At 30.7% G+C, this 20336-nt stretch overlaps 9 protein-coding genes across 9 annotated transcripts, besides 5 other annotated features; 5 read left to right on the top strand and 4 right to left on the bottom strand.

The window, feature by feature from the left end:
* Positions 1 to 928: part of a mobile genetic element that runs on past the window's edge.
* Positions 227 to 676, bottom strand: TVAGG3_0390470 (uncharacterized protein; the record flags this gene model as incomplete). The annotated part of the gene is made up of 1 exon (XM_051232349.1): positions 227 to 676. One exon carries the CDS (start codon positions 674 to 676, stop codon positions 227 to 229), a length of 450 nt encoding a protein of 149 aa, XP_051102079.1.
* Positions 929 to 1672: 744 nt separating the features above from the next.
* Positions 1673 to 2719, bottom strand: TVAGG3_0390480 (uncharacterized protein; the record flags this gene model as incomplete). Its single annotated transcript, XM_051232350.1, has 1 exon — positions 1673 to 2719. A coding segment is annotated over one exon (1047 nt), but the record flags the coding sequence as incomplete, so codon positions are not given.
* A 69-nt stretch (positions 2720 to 2788) lies between these two features.
* On the top strand, positions 2789 to 3004 carry TVAGG3_0390490 (uncharacterized protein; the record flags this gene model as incomplete). The annotated part of the gene is made up of 1 exon (XM_051232351.1): positions 2789 to 3004. The coding sequence occupies one exon, from the start codon at positions 2789 to 2791 to the stop codon at positions 3002 to 3004; it is 216 nt and encodes a 71-aa protein (XP_051102081.1).
* Positions 3005 to 4090: 1086 nt separating this feature from the next.
* Positions 4091 to 8736: a mobile genetic element.
* Positions 8737 to 10487: 1751 nt separating this feature from the next.
* TVAGG3_0390510 (WD repeat-containing protein family) lies at positions 10488 to 11866 on the top strand (the record flags this gene model as incomplete). Its single annotated transcript, XM_001321879.1, has 1 exon — positions 10503 to 11786. The coding sequence occupies one exon, from the start codon at positions 10503 to 10505 to the stop codon at positions 11784 to 11786; it is 1284 nt and encodes a 427-aa protein (XP_001321914.1).
* A 182-nt stretch (positions 11867 to 12048) lies between these two features.
* TVAGG3_0390520 (cysteine S-palmitoyltransferase protein) lies at positions 12049 to 12705 on the bottom strand (the record flags this gene model as incomplete). Its single annotated transcript, XM_001321880.1, has 1 exon — positions 12049 to 12705. One exon carries the CDS (start codon positions 12703 to 12705, stop codon positions 12049 to 12051), a length of 657 nt encoding a protein of 218 aa, XP_001321915.1.
* A 692-nt stretch (positions 12706 to 13397) lies between these two features.
* TVAGG3_0390530 (protein serine/threonine kinase protein) lies at positions 13398 to 14324 on the bottom strand (the record flags this gene model as incomplete). Its single annotated transcript, XM_001321881.1, has 1 exon — positions 13398 to 14324. The coding sequence occupies one exon, from the start codon at positions 14322 to 14324 to the stop codon at positions 13398 to 13400; it is 927 nt and encodes a 308-aa protein (XP_001321916.1).
* A 1668-nt stretch (positions 14325 to 15992) lies between these two features.
* TVAGG3_0390540 (double-strand break repair protein, MRE11-like) lies at positions 15993 to 17717 on the top strand (the record flags this gene model as incomplete). The annotated part of the gene is made up of 1 exon (XM_001321882.1): positions 15998 to 17686. One exon carries the CDS (start codon positions 15998 to 16000, stop codon positions 17684 to 17686), a length of 1689 nt encoding a protein of 562 aa, XP_001321917.1.
* Positions 17718 to 17791: 74 nt separating this feature from the next.
* Positions 17792 to 17813: a mobile genetic element.
* Positions 17814 to 17938: 125 nt separating this feature from the next.
* Positions 17939 to 17960: a mobile genetic element.
* A 417-nt stretch (positions 17961 to 18377) lies between these two features.
* Positions 18378 to 20336: part of a mobile genetic element that runs on past the window's edge.
* TVAGG3_0390580 (uncharacterized protein) lies at positions 19623 to 19985 on the top strand (the record flags this gene model as incomplete). Its single annotated transcript, XM_001321883.1, has 1 exon — positions 19623 to 19985. The coding sequence occupies one exon, from the start codon at positions 19623 to 19625 to the stop codon at positions 19983 to 19985; it is 363 nt and encodes a 120-aa protein (XP_001321918.1).
* TVAGG3_0390590 (serine threonine-protein phosphatase family) lies at positions 20004 to 20246 on the top strand (the record flags this gene model as incomplete). The annotated part of the gene is made up of 1 exon (XM_001321884.1): positions 20004 to 20246. One exon carries the CDS (start codon positions 20004 to 20006, stop codon positions 20244 to 20246), a length of 243 nt encoding a protein of 80 aa, XP_001321919.1.

Genomic DNA, 20336 nt, shown 5'->3' on the forward strand with positions numbered 1-20336 from the left:
GGCATATGCTTGAGCTTCTGGTAATGTTAAAACGTTTCTCATTTGTTTAACATCCTTTTGAAGACCGGCAACAATATGAACTAATTCTTTCATTCCATCAGGAACTTTCATAGTTCTATTATATGCACCCTTTTTGTTTGTTCCTTGTTTTAATGGAACCTGTAGAAGATTTGCTATTTCTGTCATGTTTAATTATAAATAAAAAATAAAAATTAATCATAAAAAGTTAATCAAATTTAACACCTCCTTTATTTAAATCAACTATTATTTTCCCATGTTCACCTAATTGCTGATATTGTGTGTAAAGTTCATTAATGCTCATTGGTAAATTCACTTGATAAAGCATAACGTTCAACTGTTGACGACTAAACCCACTGAAAATGAAAAGGGTTGATAGATTTGATTTAATGTTTGTGCTTAATGCTTTGAAGTATTGAACAGCCATGAAGAATGAACACTGAATGTGTCGACATTGAGTTAATAATTGATTAAAATATGATTTCTCATTTGTTATTAGTTTTGATTTCACCGCATCATCTAGAAAAATGAGTGAATGCAAAAATTCTCTATCAAAATTTGAAATAGAAAGTGTTTCAAATAATTCATCCCGTTGTTTATCAATAATTTTATCCTCTAATCCTTGCTTCTTGATTGTATTATATAATTCTTTATACATTAAAAAGTTTTTTAAATAATCTTCTGCTTCTTCTTGTGATAAATAAATAATTGGAATTTTGATTAAATGCTTTAAAGATTCAAATGTATCATCTGAAGGTGAACCTGAACGGTTGATATAAATTAACACATGTGAATAGGGTGAAGTGTTAGCAATAATGATAATTTGTTTTAATATCGTTAATGTTTTACCTTTATTTTGTTTACCAATTGCTGCAGTGATTGAATTTAAGTAACATTCAGAATATGGAATTTTCATTAATTTTTCCTTAGATAGAGCATTTCTATTATCACTCAATGCTTCATTAATCATATCATCTATGTATGTATTATATACTCCTGCTAATTCTTCATAAGGAGTGGATGAATTTAAATCCATTTAATCAAAAATAAATTTATAATTTTAAACATTTCTATTCATCAATATTTCATCATATGAACTTCTATACTGTGGTGGTGTACCTGTTGGATGATATTTCAAACCTTCATCCGGTGTCCATGTCCAATATGTAGTCCTAGTAAACCAAACCTGAGGAGGATTTGTCACCTTTGAACAGTAAGTGTCATTTTCACCCTGAATGATTGGATAAGCTTTCACTTGTACTGTAACTTGTGAATTGAAAGTTTCTAATCCATCAAAGAATATACCCGCTCCATCACGTTGAACTGGAATAGTGCATAAGAATGAAGTTTGGTCTTTCCATGTTCTAGCTAATGGCGTGCCATCATCTGCATTCAGTGGTCTAGTTAATGAGTCCTCGTATTCTTCTGTGCATTCATTCACTCCATCTAAATCAGAAGCTTGAAGCATACGTGTAAAGAATATGTCACCCACTGTGGTCATCGCTTGATCGGGGAAGTTTCTGGAATCTATAGTGACCTGAAGACCTCGAAGCATTGGATTTTCTAAAACTGTTCTTTGCATTGCATTCTTCGGAAATGCTAACACAACATCTGTAACATTATGAAGAGCGTATGAGAAATCTGAGCTGATACCTTCAGGAGTGATGCAACCTCCATTTAGTGAACGAACGTCAATATGTTGAGCTGGAATCATGAATGGATCTTCCTTACTGAATAAACGTGGTATTGCTTTAACTGATTCTTCAATTAAACCGTATCCTGGTGTAATGCATTTATCCTCTAAAACTTCCATCTTTGTGCATGAAATAATAACGTTATCAACTGTTGCTTCAGCAGATGTAGCGGCTAAGCTTGTAATTAATTTGGCAGGAAGTCCGATTTGTTGGAATTTGCGATCATATTTATAAACATGATTCATAATCTTTTCATAATTTTCATCAGTTATCTTTTCATAAACGTAATTTTGTAAATCAGCAACTCTTAACGGGTCAACCTGACAAAATACTAAAGTATCCCTGAAAACATAATATTTAAGAATGATTTCACCAAATGATTTAGGATAATCATCGAACGCCTGAAATGCTAACAAATCATTTACCGGAATAATCATATCAAAAGTGATATCAACTTCTTCATTTGCGTTCTTGAAAACTTCTGAAGGGTCAATATATTTACCACATACTGAGTTATCATATTTTTGAACATTATTATATAACGAATGAACAAACTTTTTAACTTTCCTTTCTGATTTTGGTTTATATGTTGCAAATGCGAAAGATTCACGGGCGCAATCCATCTGAAGATAACCAGCATCACCTCTTTCGGTTTCTACTTCTAATTGTTTAAAGCTTTGATTTGATGATTTGTAACCAACGAATAAACGCATGCATTTAAAAGCGGCATCACATGTGAAAGCTTTATTTGAAACTAGAGTTGCTTTAACTTTACGTTTAATATATGTGTCACCTAATTGGTTCACATCATGAGCCGGATTTGTAATTCTTAAATGAGTTTGTTTATCATCAAAATATGGAGCATCAGAGTCATAGCATGAACTTTCAAGTTCTCTATAATATCTTCTACCGTCATTCTTTGCGAATATTTCATTTATCTTTTCGAATGAATGAAACACATTTCCATTAATCGGTTTAGTGTTTGGCATTAAATAGTTAGTCGTCATTTATTATTAAATAAAAAATCAAAATTAAAAGATGAAAATGAATTTTTAATTTTAATGAAATAATCAACTATGGCTGCAGGTATATTTAAGAAACTGTGGGATAAAGTAAAAAGAGGAGCGCATAAAGTTTGGGAAACATTGAAGAAGGGAGCAAATTGGATATTTAAGAATAAAGAAGCAATTAGTGACGTTGCTGAATCAATAACACCAAAAGCTGCCCCAATAAGAGAAATATTAAATAAAGGAGAAAAAGTTTATCAAAGACTTCAACCGATACTAAGATAAAAATAATTTATTTTTCCACTATCTACCTCCTATTTTATTAAGTATTCCTTCAGCAATTCCACCAACTGCGTTACCTGCTTGTGCTCCCATCGCCGGATTACCTGCTTTAGTACCTAATACTCCACCTATGATAGTTCCTGCCGTTTTCGCTACTGGTGCCAAAAAGTTTGCAATGGGTTTAATAATCTTTTTATAAACCCAACCCGCAGCTTTCTTAATTCCATCCCATAATTTTTTAAAGAATCCTGCCGCCATTTCTGATTTAATATTAATTAAAAAATATATTTCATCACCTATATTCTAATTTTTATTTAATGATAAATGAAACCAATTTTAAAAATAAATGAAACAGAGGAGGAAATTAATGAAAATGTTCAACAAAAAATAAACATTGTTAAACCAATTACTGAAATAAAAATTTTTTCATCTGTTGAAGAATTTAATGACTATTATGCTAACAATAAAAAATTATTTGAAGAATTGACAACATGTAAATTGAATAAAATGTTTAAAGTTGATGGATTCAAAATTTCAAAAATAAAAGGAGTGATTAGTTTGAAATCTATTCCTCAATCAAGAATCACCGCATTAATGAAAATTGATGATTTAACAAAAAGAATAGAAGAGATTGAAGAAAGAATAAATCAAATAATTGATTTCATAAATTCAAATAATCATTAATTTTTTAAATAATATATCCTTTATTTCCTCATTTGTGAATCCTGATGTTTTCACGTCGTTAGTTTTGACACTCATTTCATACAAAATAAAAATAAATTATTCAAAATTGTAAGACATGAATTTTTAAAGTTTATTTTTTATTTCATTATGGTAGTGAATCTTTTACTCGTTTATGAGGTCTTTGATTATGACTCCATTGATTCCATTCAGGATTTAAACAATGTTTAATTAATCGCGGAATATCTGACATCATCTATATATAGCTTCTTTTATAAAAGATAAAATAAATTATTTTAAAATTAATGTTAATTTTTTAATGCGTTTAGTATATAAATATATTTTAATGCATCGTCTATATATAGATGTAACAAAAAAAGTCACACAACCCTTTCTATCCTACTACTAAAGAAAAAATAAATTGTATTTAGAAGATGAACAAAGAAAGGTGTATGCTAAAAATCATTTAACAATAAATGGAAATAAAACGAAATTGTTAAAAGAAAAAAATGAAAATTGTTAAATAATATATTATTTTTTAGTCATAAGAATAAAAATATAGTAGTTATAAAAGGAATTAGACTTCATATATCAATTCTTTTTCTCTGTAGATGTGGAACGTTTGCTTTTCGATCTCTTTCGATGAACTTGAAAATATAAGTTATTATCGCTGAGAATCCTTTCCGAAATAGGAGCTTTACGTTTAGGAGGATTGTCGGATGAATTTTTTTTATTGTTTGATTTTGTTGTTATGGAAGATTTTTTCTTATTTTTTTCAGAATTTTGCTTGCTATTAACTGAAACTTGTTTTGACGGCCCAACAATAGCATTTGTAGTAGGAAGAATTCCCAATAACGAGCGCATTTTCGATAATTGTTTTTCAATATGATCAAGAAGGTCCAGCTTATGTTCTAGATTACTAGACATTTGATTTGTAGAAGGATGGTTTTGATTTTCTGGTTCTAAATCTGTAGAGTCTGCAATATTTGAATTTTCGGAGCGAATTGGAGCATCTGAACCTTGATTTGTATCGGCTTGCTCAAAATTAGTTTGAATTGGAGTGGATGAATTAAAATCTGGATGATTTAATGTTTCATTAAATAATGCCATAATTTTTTCTCTTTTTTCATTAATAAACTTAGTGATCATTGTATCTTTATCTGTTAGATCGATCGATTTGAGTATATCTGCATCATGAACTGGAATATTTTCGAACAATGAACTCGATTCTATGGAACCATATGGAGAAATCTCGTTCTGAGCCAAAGAAAGATCACTTACGTTGTATTGTTTGATAGAAAAAATTGTTTTCTCAAGTTCTTTTTGAAAGCAGTCAAGAATATAATTTTTGTAGCTATCAGTGATAACGGTTTTTATATGGCGCTCGATCTTCTGGTTATTTTTGATGGCGTTATATTTATCTAATTGGATTTGAGATATCTTCTTAATAGCTTCATAAATGTTTGGATGTTTTAACGAAGAAAATTCTGAATGCATACTCTCGAGGCAATCATTAGTGAATATTGCAGTTGCATTATTATATTGAGATATTAAATTGTAGTGCGGCAACCAAACTTTGTTGAAATAATCAATATAATCTTTGATCGAATCAACTTTATTTTGATTAATTATATGCATTGTAAGTACAAATTCTTCATGAGACATGAATGGAGTAATAGAATATAGCTTAAATAAAGAATTTTGTAAAGTATTGAAATTTTTTGTATAAAGTGCTACAAGTTTCCTGTGTAAAGCTTGTTTGAAATGAAATAGGCATCCAATTATACGGACTTTAGGGAAAATTTGTTGAAGTGCCTCTATCATTCCCTTTTCAAAATCACAATGAATTTGAATTAGCTTTGAAAATTGAATACCCTTGACAGTAAAAATATATTCAAATGCCTTCTTATAAGATTCAAATGTGCGGTTTTTCATGAATATAAATAAAAGTGGTAGATATTGATTTGTTGAAGGTTCACAAATCATAATTGTTAGCATCTGTCCTTTTTGAAAATGTTTTGGTGTAATTTTAAAAGTTCCATCGCAAAATAAATCTGTGGCTTCTTTTGCAAATTGAATTGCCTTCTCAAAACCAAAAAACATCGTCTCACAATTTGCTTGAAAATCATGGCCAATGAAAAACTGCTCGCCATTTATTAAACAAAAATTAGCAATTTCATCGTCTGTAATTTTTTCTCCAACAGAAAATTTTCTGGACTTATTATAAACTTCCCTGACCAATGAATCTTTAATTAATGGGTTTTCATCAGTACCAACAGCAAGTTCTGTCATAAATTTTTTAATCTGCTGAAAAGTGCCGTTGTCTTCAGAAAATTTTGCCATTGCCTTATTGTATATTTCTGTCAGAGTCATTGATTTATGAAGATCATTTTTTTCATTTTGTAACTTTTTAAATTGTCTGCATTCGGGTATATGTTCCTTTTGTAAATCTTCGGAAACTGAACTGTTCTCAATTTTAACTAAATAACGTGCTTGACAAGAATGATCGATGCAACGGTAGTAACGTTCAATATTATTTGAATTAATAATATTTGTATGATCATGCGAATAAAGCATATCTTTGCGAACAATTGTATCAGGATATTTTCCAGTAACTGCGGGAATATTTTTAACTGCAATATAACTAAAATATCTTCTGACAGCTTTAGATTCATTTTCGGCGTATTTAATATTAAAATATTGAAGAACTTGTTTGATTATATTCGTTTTTTCATCTCTCGATGTTGATTTTTGGTATTTATCAGATTGTTCCCTGATAAATATTTTATTTTCGTCTGTAAAGTTTGCTCTTTTTTGATTAAATATAGATGATTTTCCCATTAAAAAATGAAATGATGCAAAATTTACGAAAACCGTTCGAAAATTGAATCAAAAATGAAAAGTAATACTTAAATGAGGAATTCTTTGAGATATTGGTCTTAGATTGAATGTAGCGTCATTCTTATATAGAATATATATTCATATCATCGGAAATATGATAAAAAGCATATAATAAATGTCAAAAAAGTGAACAAATAAGCAAAGATATTTTTTAAAAAACAATGAAAAGTAATACTTAAATGAGGAATTCTTTGAGATATTGGTCTTAGATTGAATGTAGCGTCACAAATTTCACAAATATAATTTACTATACAATTTTATTCATTTTTTTAAAATGGCTGACGACAGTCTGTATCAACTAACTCAACTAGTCAAGCATAATGATTATTCTTCGGATTCATTAAATCAACTTTATCAATGCATAAGTACAATGACAGAAAGATCAATTGGATGCTTGAATTGGGATAAATTTTTCAAAAAAATCACAGTGACTGATGAAGTTCTTTTACATTTTTTAGCATCCGTTTTAAACATTGAAAAGATATCAGAATGTTTCAAGGATTCTATTTTTTATCACAATATTAATCTTGAAAAATTCAGTAATTTAACTGAAACAGAACAACAAACAATTTTAAATTCCTACAAAGCGGATAAATTTACATATTACATAATGTGCTCACAAATTGTAAAATCAAACTGGAACAATTTATCCCAAACTTTAGTTAATATTGCAAATCAATATTTGCCATTTTTAGATGAAGAAAAGCAAATATATATATTTACTGAAATAACTGGCAATTATCAAAATTTTGAAATTTCAGTTGCAAACTTGTTACTTTTTTATGAAAACAATGAAGAAAAATTAAGCAACTGTTTTAATTTAACATTGTTCCAGCAAATTTATTCCAAAAATGGAATCGAGCAAATGATATTTTTTGCTGCAAATACAATTTGTTGCAATAACACTTCTATCAATTTTTACAATCTCCTTGAAATTGAAGAAATGAATCCATTTGATTTTTTTTATTTCTCAATTCAATATAAAGAGATATTAAATTGCGATGATTTTCCAAAAGTTACAGAAGTAATCACAGGTTTAATCTCAGCTTCAAATATTAATGCTATTATGCGAATTTGCCAAAAAATTTTGGATAAAATTACATTTTATAAATGTAATTATTGCCATATTACCTCAATATGGAATTTTATCACAAATGCAGCAATAATTCTTCCTGATGAAGATTTATTAATCAAATTATTAAAATTCATAGAAAAAACAGAAAAAGCAACAGATGAATTATTCGAACCGGAGAATGATTTGGGTTTCTATGAATATTTAAATTCGATTTTCTCAGATATTACATCTGCGAGAAATAAGCAATTTCTCTTGGAATTTCTAAATACCCATGAAGATGACTTCACTTATGATCAAACATTGTGAGGTCATTTTTGATCAACAAATTAATTGAAATTCCGATCAAAAAAAAATTCACAAATTGGATCAAAAAAATCGAATCTCAAGTTAAAAATAAAAAATTTCTACATTTTTATCAAATTTAGATTTTTTTTTCAAATCATGCGAATTGATTGAATAATTGCATATTTTATCCCATGCATCTAGAAGTATGTGTAATATTTTTGCTTTCATCAAGAAATTGTCGAATTTGATCTTAATTTTTTTTGAAAAATATACTTTTAGAAAAAGAAATAGTGATTGAATAGCTGCCCATGCTGTAAAAGGGTTATTTTTACAAGTAAAAAAATTGTTATTTTTCGAGCAAGTCGAGGCTTTTTTACCATCTTATTTTTGAAAAATTTACGAAAAATTATATCTGAAAAAACGCTTCATTTTGATATCTTACAATGATAAAATACCAATGTTGCTGGGATATAATAGCTACACCTGGACATCTACTACATTAATGCGTATGACAGGTAAAGTTGATTTCAAAAGTATAGCCTGGAAAGATTACAATAAATCAACGATAATTCAAAAAAATTTCTTATAAGTTAACATAATAAAAATTTAATTTTTATATTGCTTGTATTATACTTAAGTATATAATATATTTAAATCTTAGAATGAAAATTCGGGACGCCCTAGCTATTCAATTTTCCCTTAGGACGCCCATAAACCTCTCAAAAATGTGATGTAAATATCACAATTTTGAGAAATTTACACTAGGACGCCTTAGGACGCCAACCCCCTTTTTACCACTTTTTTAATTTTGCGGTATCATATTTTTGGAAAATCTTTATGAATATTATATAAAAAGTCTCTTTAATATCTATATTTCATATTTTTATCGATTTTTAAAGTTTTTGCGAAAAGTATTCAATTATTTTTGCTATTTGGTCGGGTAAATGTCAGATTTGCGACATTTTCTGATATGATATTCAGATTCTACGTTGATAATAATGCATATAGAACCCTCTTGCTATTGTGTCAAAATTGCGAAACCGATAGCAAAAATATCTCGCAATATCAAAATTGAGATATTGAGTGAATTAATAGCTTTATTCATTTATATACTAATATAATTTGAAATCCAGAAATAAAATGGCAAAATAATCAATTTGAAATGACAATATTTGAATAATATGAATAAAATCAATTTTATTGATCATAAATAAAATACATCTACACAATAAAGCTAAAAACACATCTTTGGATGCCTTTTATCGATGATTTTGACTGAGATTCTTCAATTTCATGAACCAAAGAGAATTATTCTAAAACTCAATGACATTTTTGTATATTTATTAGTTAAAGTCTAATATTCAATCTGTTAATCAATCAAATAGCATTTTCACACAAAGAAATTGCTTATTTATCATAAAATTTAGATTTCAACTTATTTTCACAATATGATTGAGCTTTCATACAATATACAAACAAAGTGCTATATTGAAATCCATTATATTATACTTTAACGCAGATATTCAATTCAATGAGCTTCATGAATCATATTTTAAACAAAGATAGTTATCCACATATGACATATTTATATAGTAATATCATTGATAGAATATCTACACAATTTTATTCTAATATGAATAAATTATTTCTGAATTTCTTCCAATTTTTATTTTCTGTTTATAGGTTGCTTCATAGTTTCAATGTTATTGATACTTACAGTTTCAACTCCTTCCAAACACATTTTATTTTTTAAATCATAATATTAACCATCATCTTTGGAAATTTGCAGGAGAAAATGAAACAATTTACTAGAATGGATTCACTATATATGTATTCTATATGACCAAAGGTAGATATTCATCAATATTATATTTGATATAATGAATACGATACAGAATACTTCATTTTTAAGATTTCATAGCTAAATCTACTTCAGTTGATACTATAGTATGCTGAGGCAATTATAAACGATTTGATACGCTCATATTCAATGAGAATTATCCTATTTAATTGCATAAATTTTATTAACATATGTGTTTAATAGCATAATATGATAGAGCATATTCTAGGCCATATAATGCCAAAGTTGAAAGACATGATGATCAGTATTTGAGGATTTTCAAGCTAAACTACGATTTTGACACGTAAATTTTGTCAGAAATTGTGAAATTTTGGTCTTGGTCGCGCCCGTAACAAAAATTTTGGTCTTCCCTCAAGAAACTGTTTGAAGAAATCAGAAAATTAGAGTTAGAAATAAATTCTCGACCATAATATAACTCGCCCGAGTCACTTTTCGTCAGAATTTTTTTAGACACAAGTGATAATTATTTGATGTGAAAGTCGTCACTTAAACTTAAAAAGTTGACATTATTCTTTTTGAATGTTTGGCGCGCAAAAACGTCACTTTTCAAGAAAGTGACAAAAATAACGGTATATGAGAAGCACGATATTTCTGTAGTTTTGGATTTGTTTTAGATTGGAATTTATTAAAAATGCAATTTTGAAGAATTTCAAAAGGATGAATATTTTTGTTTTATCACAACAAAAAAATTTTTTTTGATGTCATACCTGAGTGCCGATCAAATTCAAGGAATATTAACAAACCTAGCCTCTGAGTACGACCAACTTCTTGAAAACAGAACGAAGCTCCAGAATGACTGCACAAAACTTCGCGAATTTATCGATTCCCAAATTCAACAAATTCAAAACCTCAACTCTGATTTCGAAAAATTACGTGCTGAATATATGCAACACCAGGAAGAATTTGCAGCCCAAGAAATACATGCTGCCCAAAGACAACAACCGGCTCCTGAAACAGAAAAGCCTCAATCACCAATGGAGGAAGACCAGCAAGATTGGAAGGCCACCCCACTACCAGGCTCCGAGAAATGTCCTGTTTACATATCTCTTGTTGCTGAAATTGTTGATTTTTCAATCATCTGCGCGACAGCCTATTCTCCTGATGGAACCTGCTTAGCTATCGGATCAAATGCAATGAGAATTTACAATACCGAAAACGATAAATTTATCCTTCAATTTCAAATTGAAGGCGATAGCAGCCAGCCAAACTTCATCCGTTCCATTGCATGGACACCCCATGGCAATCAGTTAATTTGTGGTGGCGAAGACCGCAAGCTTCGCGTTTTTGAACTCACAGAAGGTCAAGAAGAAAATGCAACCCCAATCAGAACAATTGATTCCGAAGCAAGCATATTCCAAATTAAATTCATATCCGACGGTAAGTACTTTGTTACAGCAGCAGGCGATGGTTCCCTCTGTCTTTGGGATGCTCTTACATACTCCAAGCTTTGGACTCATAAGAGAATCGTAGAAAATGTTGTTGCTGCTTCTTTAGCAGTTTCTACAGATAACAAACTCGTCGCGGTCGGTTATGATGATAAAAACGTATGTATTTTCGATATAGACCAAAGAAAACTCTTACTTACTTCAGAATGCCATGCCGCTGGTGTTTACGCTATAGTATTTATACCAAATACACACCGTTTGATCACTTCCTCCTTAGATGCATCAATCAAGATTTGGGACATCGTCGAAACAGGTGGAAATTACGAAATGAAGCTTCTTAATACAATTAAACAGCACACAGACTACGTCTTGGCTGTTGCCGTTGATCCAACTGGTAAATGGTTGTTATCCGGTTCAAAGGATATGACAATGAAGCTTATCAACCTTGAAATGGGTCAGGCTCTTTATAGTATCAAGAGCCACTCCAATTCAATCATTTCTTGTGATTTTAATCCAACATCTTTGGCATTTTGCTCTGGATCTGGAGATAAAACAGTTAAGATCTGGAACATTTCACCACCAGATGCTGTTGAGTAAGTCATAGATGTTTCATATATATATATATATTTGATTAATTCGAAAAAATTATTTTTGCTTTTTTGATTGAACAAATAAACCTTTTTTGATAATTTAAATCTTTCATTATTTGCATGATGATATAATTCCGCTTAATTTTTTCTTGATTTTTTACAAAAATTCTCAAAATTTAAAAATTCAAGTATAATAACAAAGAAAATAACATTTTATTTACTTACAATGTGCAAATATATCTAATTAATCTAAGTAATGAGGATTAATTTTATAATAATGGTTTTGTTTCTTCTTCAGTTCCTTTCTGCCTTGGAGGAGCCCATCTGTCTGATTCTTGGAAACCAAATCCATCAGGAATTTCACCAAATCTGAATGGTATGAACCAGGTTGGCAAATATTTCAAGGGTCCACAAACTTCTGTCCATCCAGAGCATGGACCATGGTAGAACTTCTTCTTCCATTTGTTCAAACGTTCAATAACTGTTGTATTTGTGAAGAGATTATATATTTGAATAAAAGTTTGCCCACAACCAACAACTGAAAAGAAACCTTCAATTCCAATCATTGTTAATACGATATACCACTTATAAGGAAATCCTATGAAAAATAGAATGTATACAGCTACGAGCCAACCAAATAACTGAAATATTGTGCCATTGATAAGAGCAAGAACAAACCATTTGTGGTTGTTTATACCAATCCAATGATCCATCCAGAAGCATGCATGGTCAGCTCGTAATATCATAAAACCGTATTGACCTGAAAACCAACCTCTTTTTGGTATTTCTTTCTTCCTTGCAAAGTGAATTTGCTCTTTTGTTGTGGCATGTCCTTCAACTAATTCCATAAATGTGTATTTTTTCTTCTTTGTAAGTGACCAACTCCATGGAAGGTATCCAGGATTTCTCCTATGTGCAATTTCCATATTAAAAATAGCGTATAGGCAAAAGAATGTTTCTGTGTATAAAGTGAAATGCATTTTTTCGGGAATTAAAGGAATGAAAATTTTATAATATAGATATAAATTAAATAGCATCATTGAAATAACTAACAAGTATGGAAACATTGTACAAGATGTATATTTGCAAAAAATACGACTTCGATTTTCATTTTTCCATATTAATCTTGAACCAAAAAGAAAATGCACTGGTGATTTAATAGGGATTCCGTTTTCATCGAGGAATTCTGGATCATCTCTCGAAGGATCTGATTGACTACTTGGTTCTTCTTGTTTTTCCATTTTATTTTTGAATTCAAATGACAATTTTATTCTTGAAAATCTGAAATTACGAGTTCTGAAGAGTTATCGATAAAATGAAAATATTTGGTTACAAGATAAAATTTGAAATATTTACAAAATTTGATTGGATCTATCAAGTCAAAATCTTGGGTATGAATAAGTGTTCCTACCTTTGAAGATCCATCAAAAGTACATCTAATAATAACAAATGAATATTTCATTGAAAGAAATAATCTTCAAATGGGATTGATTTGTTCAATAACAAAATTTCATAAAAGATAAGCAAAATTCAAAGTTATAATACTATATATTTTCGCTCTTTATTATAATATGTTTCCTTATATTATACAACTCGCAAATAAATAAAAATAAAAATATTAAATACTTTCGTATCTGCTTGATCTATATCTCTTAGAGATTGTTCCCTGCAGTGTTATAGTGCAACTTGGAAATGGTTGATGCATTGGCTTTGGCAATCTCGGAATTGCAGCAAGACTCTTTGAGAAGAGTGTCTTATATTCTTTGATAGTTTCAAACATCTCTCTTGCTCCATCAGATGTAATTCTTGTATTTGGATCTGGATCAAGGCATCTCTCGACGATTTTATCTAAGATTCCTCCAACTGATATGAGACTGATCTGCTGACCAGTGATGAGTGTTTTAATGTACTGCTGGGCATCATCAACAATGAATGGAAAACTGTTTGCAACGATCTGGTGTGAGACTAAACCAAATGACCACATATCTGCTTCTTTATTGTTCCTGCGTTGAAGTTTAACTTCTTCCGGAGCTCTGTAAATCAGGTTGCTGAGCTCTGTTGACTGATCTTTGACGTGTAATCCGTAACCTATGAGTTTGGGATTTCCAAAGGAGTCGAAATATATATTGTCTGGATTCAAACATCCATGGTTCATTCCATGTTCATGCAAGCAAATGATTCCATTAAGAATTCGGATGCATAATTTGATTTTGTCATTATAAAGCATATTTTTCTTTACTTTCAAGTAATCTTTAAGATTTCCGTTTGGTAAATCTTCCATGACAATAACGTCATATTTATGATCTTGAAAAACTTTTTCTACAGTTGGTAAACCACGACTGATAAGAGATTGAGCTAATTTGAGTTCTTTGTCAAGCTCTGGTTGCAATTCACTGTTAGTTAATAATTCACGATTAAAAATTTTTAAAAGTTTGTCTGCATAAGTAATCTCATTAGTTGCAAACGCATATTGGATGATTCCATCTGAGGTTATAACTTTGTTGATGTTGTAGTTTCCGAGATGTTCAGGAAATGCATTTTTCATTTTTAGTGAAAAGTTGCTCAGAAAAAATTGATATTCATTTTACAATCAATTGAATTTTCAGTGTCAAAATTTTAAAACTACGAGCCAGAATATTTCAATACAAAATTCACTTTCAATAAAAACGATTTTTCATTACGCAATAGATGAAAATATATGTAATTTTACGTATAGATTCTAAATTTATAATAATAATCGAGTTTTAGTATAAAATATAAAAAAACGATAATTCTCAATTCATAAACACCTCATCCCCCGAATAATCTTTTAGATTTAATAAATTCTCAATACAATAAAAATGTAATATTAAAAAAAAGTTATGTTGAATTGAATTAGGAGAAAAGGAGTCGGTAAATCATATAAGCTCATTATATATATCTATAATTTTGGATCACGAAACAAAATTACTTTGAATTTGTGATGATGAATCAATTTTCATTAAAAAGTGAGATAATGATCATTTGGTAGAGTATATTATTTTGCATTCGGTGTGCCTGAGTTTGGAAAACATGATTGAATCTGCTTCGATAAAAAATGAGTAGGTGCCAAAAGTGCTTACTCTTAAACAACCGTCGGATTTCCGGGTGAAATCGTGACACACTTTCGTCTTTCGTAGGCGGTGGTGGTTGTTACAAAAGGTAACTTCGAATGTAGCGTGAAATCTGCAAAAAAATTCTGAAATTTGAATGGAGAACACAAAAATTGAATAGTTTACGTCAATAAAAAAGAGAAAAATGAAGTCAATGTGTCTCGAACCTAGGACTTAGAGCACCAATCCCACTATTTATCCCATTACACTACATGCATCTTTCACCTCAGTGAATGAGATCAACTATATGATAACTTTTTCCCCATTATATTCTTGTGGAAAAGTGACAAATAGCAACTTTGACCCTCTCTCGATAAAAAATATGAAAGAAATCCAGACGAACCTACGGACATTATAAAGGATGGAACCGAAGTAGAATTATATGTTTCTATGCTATAACAATCTATTTTCAAGGTTCATTTTATTAAGAGCGAATCACTATATAAAGATCTTTTTCCACAAACTGATGTGTAGTTATAATTAACATAATTTAAGTGATGAACTAGTTTATCCTCACACATGTATTAAAGATTAACAATATTATGTGAGTATATGACATATAAAATATATGGAAAATTAATTTGAAATCATGAATGAAGCTTTATCAAAGCAACTAAGGTACACCAATAATATGCTGTTAATGTCGATCTCCAATAAAGCATAAATTCTGTTTTATTTTATTGTTCAATAATGAATCTGATAAATCATCTTGGATCTGAAACATTAGCACATGAAATATCAAATAAATTCTTAATAAAACTTATGCAATTAACATGTACTGTTCTATAACACATTAAAATATTAAGTTATTCTATTAGTTTTCTTATTAGCATAAGAATCTATTTTGTTTTGATATATCTCATTCATAACGTATTTACTACCTATATTACCAATGATAGGATCAGAATTTGATTCTTTCAAGTCATATCATTGACAAATAAGATAATAGACTGAAAAAAATTTGGAAAGGTGACCATCTTTTGGGGGTTAAAGGTGTGTTCTTTGTTTTCTTCCATCTATCAAAGTGGAAGAAATTTTTTACAAATTGAGAAACTTCCCCGGGGAATTCACAAAAAAAATTTCAAAAATGGGAGAAAGTCAACAAGATACATTTAAAATCGCAATATTTACAGACACACACATTGGATATGATGAACAAGATGCTATAACTGAAAAGGATTCTTTCAGAGCATTCAAAGAATGCGTCCAAAATGCTCATATTCAAAATGCAGACATAATTTTGCATGCAGGGGACTTCTTTAACGAGCGAAATCCATCTAGATACGCTGTTATAAAGACAATGAAAATATTAGATGAGTTCGTCATTGGCCAAGGAAATCCACCAGAAATTTTATACTCTGAAGGATTGAGTTCAGATCCAAACTGGCTTAATCCTAACATCAACATCAAGATACCTTTCTTCTGCATGCATGGAAATCACGATGCTCCAAATGGTCTCGGCTCCACATCTCCAATTCAACTTTTATCAGTCTCCAAGTACTTAAACTTCTTCAAGCCAGTAGATATTAAGGAAACTATTGAACTCCAGCCTATTGTTTTGAAGCGAGGAACGATCAGAGTCGTAGTTTACGGATTAGGTTACATATTTGAAGAAAAGTTCAAAGAAGTAGTCATGGGGAAGAAGCTAAAACTCATTGCACCCGAAGAAGGTGAGTTTGAACGTACGTATACCATTCTAATGATCCATCAAAATATGTCATCATATGATCATGACATTGGAGTCATGGCCACACGACTTTCCGATGCCATATGGAGTGAAACCAATCCCCACAACGTTGATTTGGTCATCTGGGGCCACGAACACGAAAATTTGATCCAAAGGAAAAAATACGGAAATATCTATGTTACACAGCCCGGCAGCACTGTTTATACACAGTTTAGGAAGAAAAACGCGATGCAGAGGTCAATGGCGATATTAACAATTTCTCAAAATCCTGATTTTGACAAATTTGAAGAGATTAAGCTAGAAAGTCCCAGAACATTCATTTACGACAAGATCGAGATCGACAACAAAGGTCTCGGTTTTGAAAATGACAAATTAAATTATATCAAAGAACAAATTGACGACAAATTGTTAGAATTCATGGACAAAGATGGTAAAACAATACCAAAGCGTCAACGTCCCATCATGAGAATCGATGTTGAATCAACTTTGAGTCCTTCATCACTAAATTTGAGAGGATTAGTTGATGAATACAAAGAATTAGTTGCGAATCCGACGAAAATGTTCAGATATGTTGTTAAAAAGGCAAATTCCGGAACTAAACAATCCGAAAAGGCTGAAAAACAGACATCATATATTTCTGAACAAGAACACATCAAAATTGAAGACATTTTGTCTCAAAAAATCAGTCCGAGTGATTTGAATTTCATTTCTTTTGATTCTTTGAAAGATTCATTGATGGAATACATAAACTCAGACAATATGTCGAAATCGAAGGCATTCGAAAACAATATAAACGCGGTATTTAATGAGAGAATTAACTACATCATAGAACAGTCAAAGAATAAACAGAAAGAAGTATATGATGCAAATAAAGCAAAAGAATTCATTCTAAACCAAAAAGAAAATTTGCCAACTGTCAAAAAAGAAAATATTGCAGAAATAAAAGGAAAGAAAAAGACTTCTGCACAACCTTCACCTCAGAAACCTTCCGTACACCAGGAATCGGAGGAAGAGAAAGAAGTCATAGAAGAAGAACCAAAGAGAACTGTTGAAAGACCAAAGAGACCAAGAAGAAAAGCTACACAATAAAAAAAATTTAATGTATTTTGAAATTATAAATGATCGTTATTTTGAATATTTTTTTTATTTTCTGGGTTTTACATAGGGTGCAAAAAAATGCGCAAAAACGATTAAGGGTGCACTTACGCCCCTATGACATGACATGACCCTTTTTCAATGACGCTTCACGCCAGTTGTCAGAAATTTGAATTGAAAACATGACATGTTTAAGGTTATTTTTCAATAACGCTTCACGCCGGTTGTCATAAATTTGAATTAAATTCAGATGGGCGTAAGTGCAGCCTTAAGGTCGATGGAAAAATGTGCGTTTTTAAAAAACCGCCGTTTGAGAGGAAAATTGAGAGCCCCGATGTATACTTTTTGACATTGTCAAAAACTTTGAAAGGACCAAAAAAATTTTAGTGTCAGAAAGTTTACAAATGTATACTTTCTGACAAACAGACTCTCAGAAAGTACTCAAACTGCGGTTTTTAATTTCCGCACTTTTTTTGGCGACCTTATTTAAAATTGAATTTGCAGATTTGGAGTTGACCATTATTAAAAATCAAATCCATTAAAAAAGAATGGCAATAGTTGCATATACAAAAAATAATAAAATAAAATAAAAAAAATATCAAATAGGAATCAAATTTATCAAAAGAAAAATCGAAGAAAAGCACTTGATCATGCAATGCTCTGCTCTACTATTGTGATATCTATTAAAAAAAAAAAAAAAAAAAAAAAAAAAGGTATTGGGGCTTCCAGGCACTTCGTGCCCTCTAGCCCCGAAGATGTTTAGTATAAATGAAGTTTTTATTCGGAAAATTGTTAGTCTTCTGGTGTGAATTCGGAGGACTCTTCTTCTTCCTCCATTGCTTCTGGGAAGAAGCCTTCTTCTGGGTCGAAAACATTATATAATGTGTCGCTTTTCACAAATTATATATGTTTTCATGTTTTGTCACTTTTCTGTCACTTTTCGGGTGAAAACATTTTTATTATTATATATAAATGAATTTTACAAAACCACCGTTACCGTTCTTTGGAAATAAGAGTAGATGTAAAGATATTCTATTGAGAGAACTTAAGAAACTACCGAATGGTCTAACATTTGTAGATTTGTTCGGTGGAAGTTTCTATATGTCCCATTTATGTCATACCGTATTTCCTGACTCAAAGATTATATGCAATGACTTCGACAACTATATGGACCGTCTCAAACATATTCCAGACACAAACAATATATTGAAAGAGTTAAAAGAAAAGATACCTATAGGTAAGATGGAACGTATACCATTAGATAAGAAAGATATTGTGAGAGAGGTTTTGAAAAAAGCAGAATATATAGACTGGGATAGTATATCTGCTAGACTATTATATAGTGGTTCTATAAGAGTTCATGACATTGAAACACTTATGTCAAAAGTTTTATATCTTAACTATACAAATGTTTTCAAAGAGAACATAGAAAAATATATTGAGGGTATAGAGTTTGTGAGATGTCGTTGGACAGAGTTGTATGAAAAATATAAAGACAAGGAAAATGTTTTCTTTATAGTGGACCCGCCGTTCTATAACACATGGGATTTTCAATACCAAGTAGACTGGACTTTGAGAGACTCTTTAGAAACTTTAGACGTTATACATAACCATCCATGCTTTTACTTTACATCCGATAAAAGTGGTTTGGAAACCGTTATGAGATGGTTAGAGGACATACATGACTATGAGTTTATATATGACAAGATAGAATATGAGAGAGGTCCTATAAACCGGAGAAAGTGTCACAATAAAGAAATTTTATTAGTAAGTAAATGTGGTTTGAAATAGGACTACTTGTTTTAGGTTTTTTCCATTGTGTCATTTATTTATTTGACGTGGCAGAAAAGTACAGAGAATATGAAGATGAACCAATGCCTGCAAATGTTCAGTATATGTACTCGTAAGAGATATTTTTATCTAATATTAAATGGACGCACAGAACTTAGCGAATGCACAGCAACCTGGACAACCAAACCCAGAGAATATTCCAAATGAAGTTAGAATACAAACTGCAATGGCAAACTATGGTCAAGTGCCAACAGATGTACAAATGCAAACTGCCATGTCAAATGACGCTGCGTTAGGTTTGCCACCATGGTATGCAAATATGAGATGGAAAGAGTTTTATACAAACCCTGAAGTGGGATATAAACAACTTTATGCAGATGACGCGAACACAGGAGTTGACCCAGAATATGTTTTCTACCAGAGGAGAAACAGAATGTATGAGCTCCAGTTAAAGAATGCTATGGAACTCAACAGGAAACGTAAGAGACTAGGCGGACATTAGATTTTTACATATAGTAAAATGGGTTTCTTCAGTAGTATTGGAAACTTCTTCAGAAGAGTTGGAAGAGGTATATGGAATGGAATAAAATCTGTCGGAAGAGGAGTATGGAACGGTGTCAAAAATATTGGTAAAAGAGTAGGTCAGTTTGTTGGTATTATACCTAAAGACCCTGAACCAGAAGAACAAGCTCCTGTTATACAACAGCCTGAACCTGCACCACAGTCTAGTTGGCAACCAAATCCAACACCTCAACCGTATTAAAAAATTATATTTTTATTGTTCGATAGTAGTTGTATATGAAACTAAGTTCTAAGTAAAACGCATGGTATAATGGAATTATTCTTTTTCTTC

This window comes from Trichomonas vaginalis, chromosome V, assembly GCF_026262505.1.
Source record: "Trichomonas vaginalis G3 chromosome V, whole genome shotgun sequence".
NCBI lineage: Eukaryota > Parabasalia > Trichomonadida > Trichomonadidae > Trichomonas > Trichomonas vaginalis.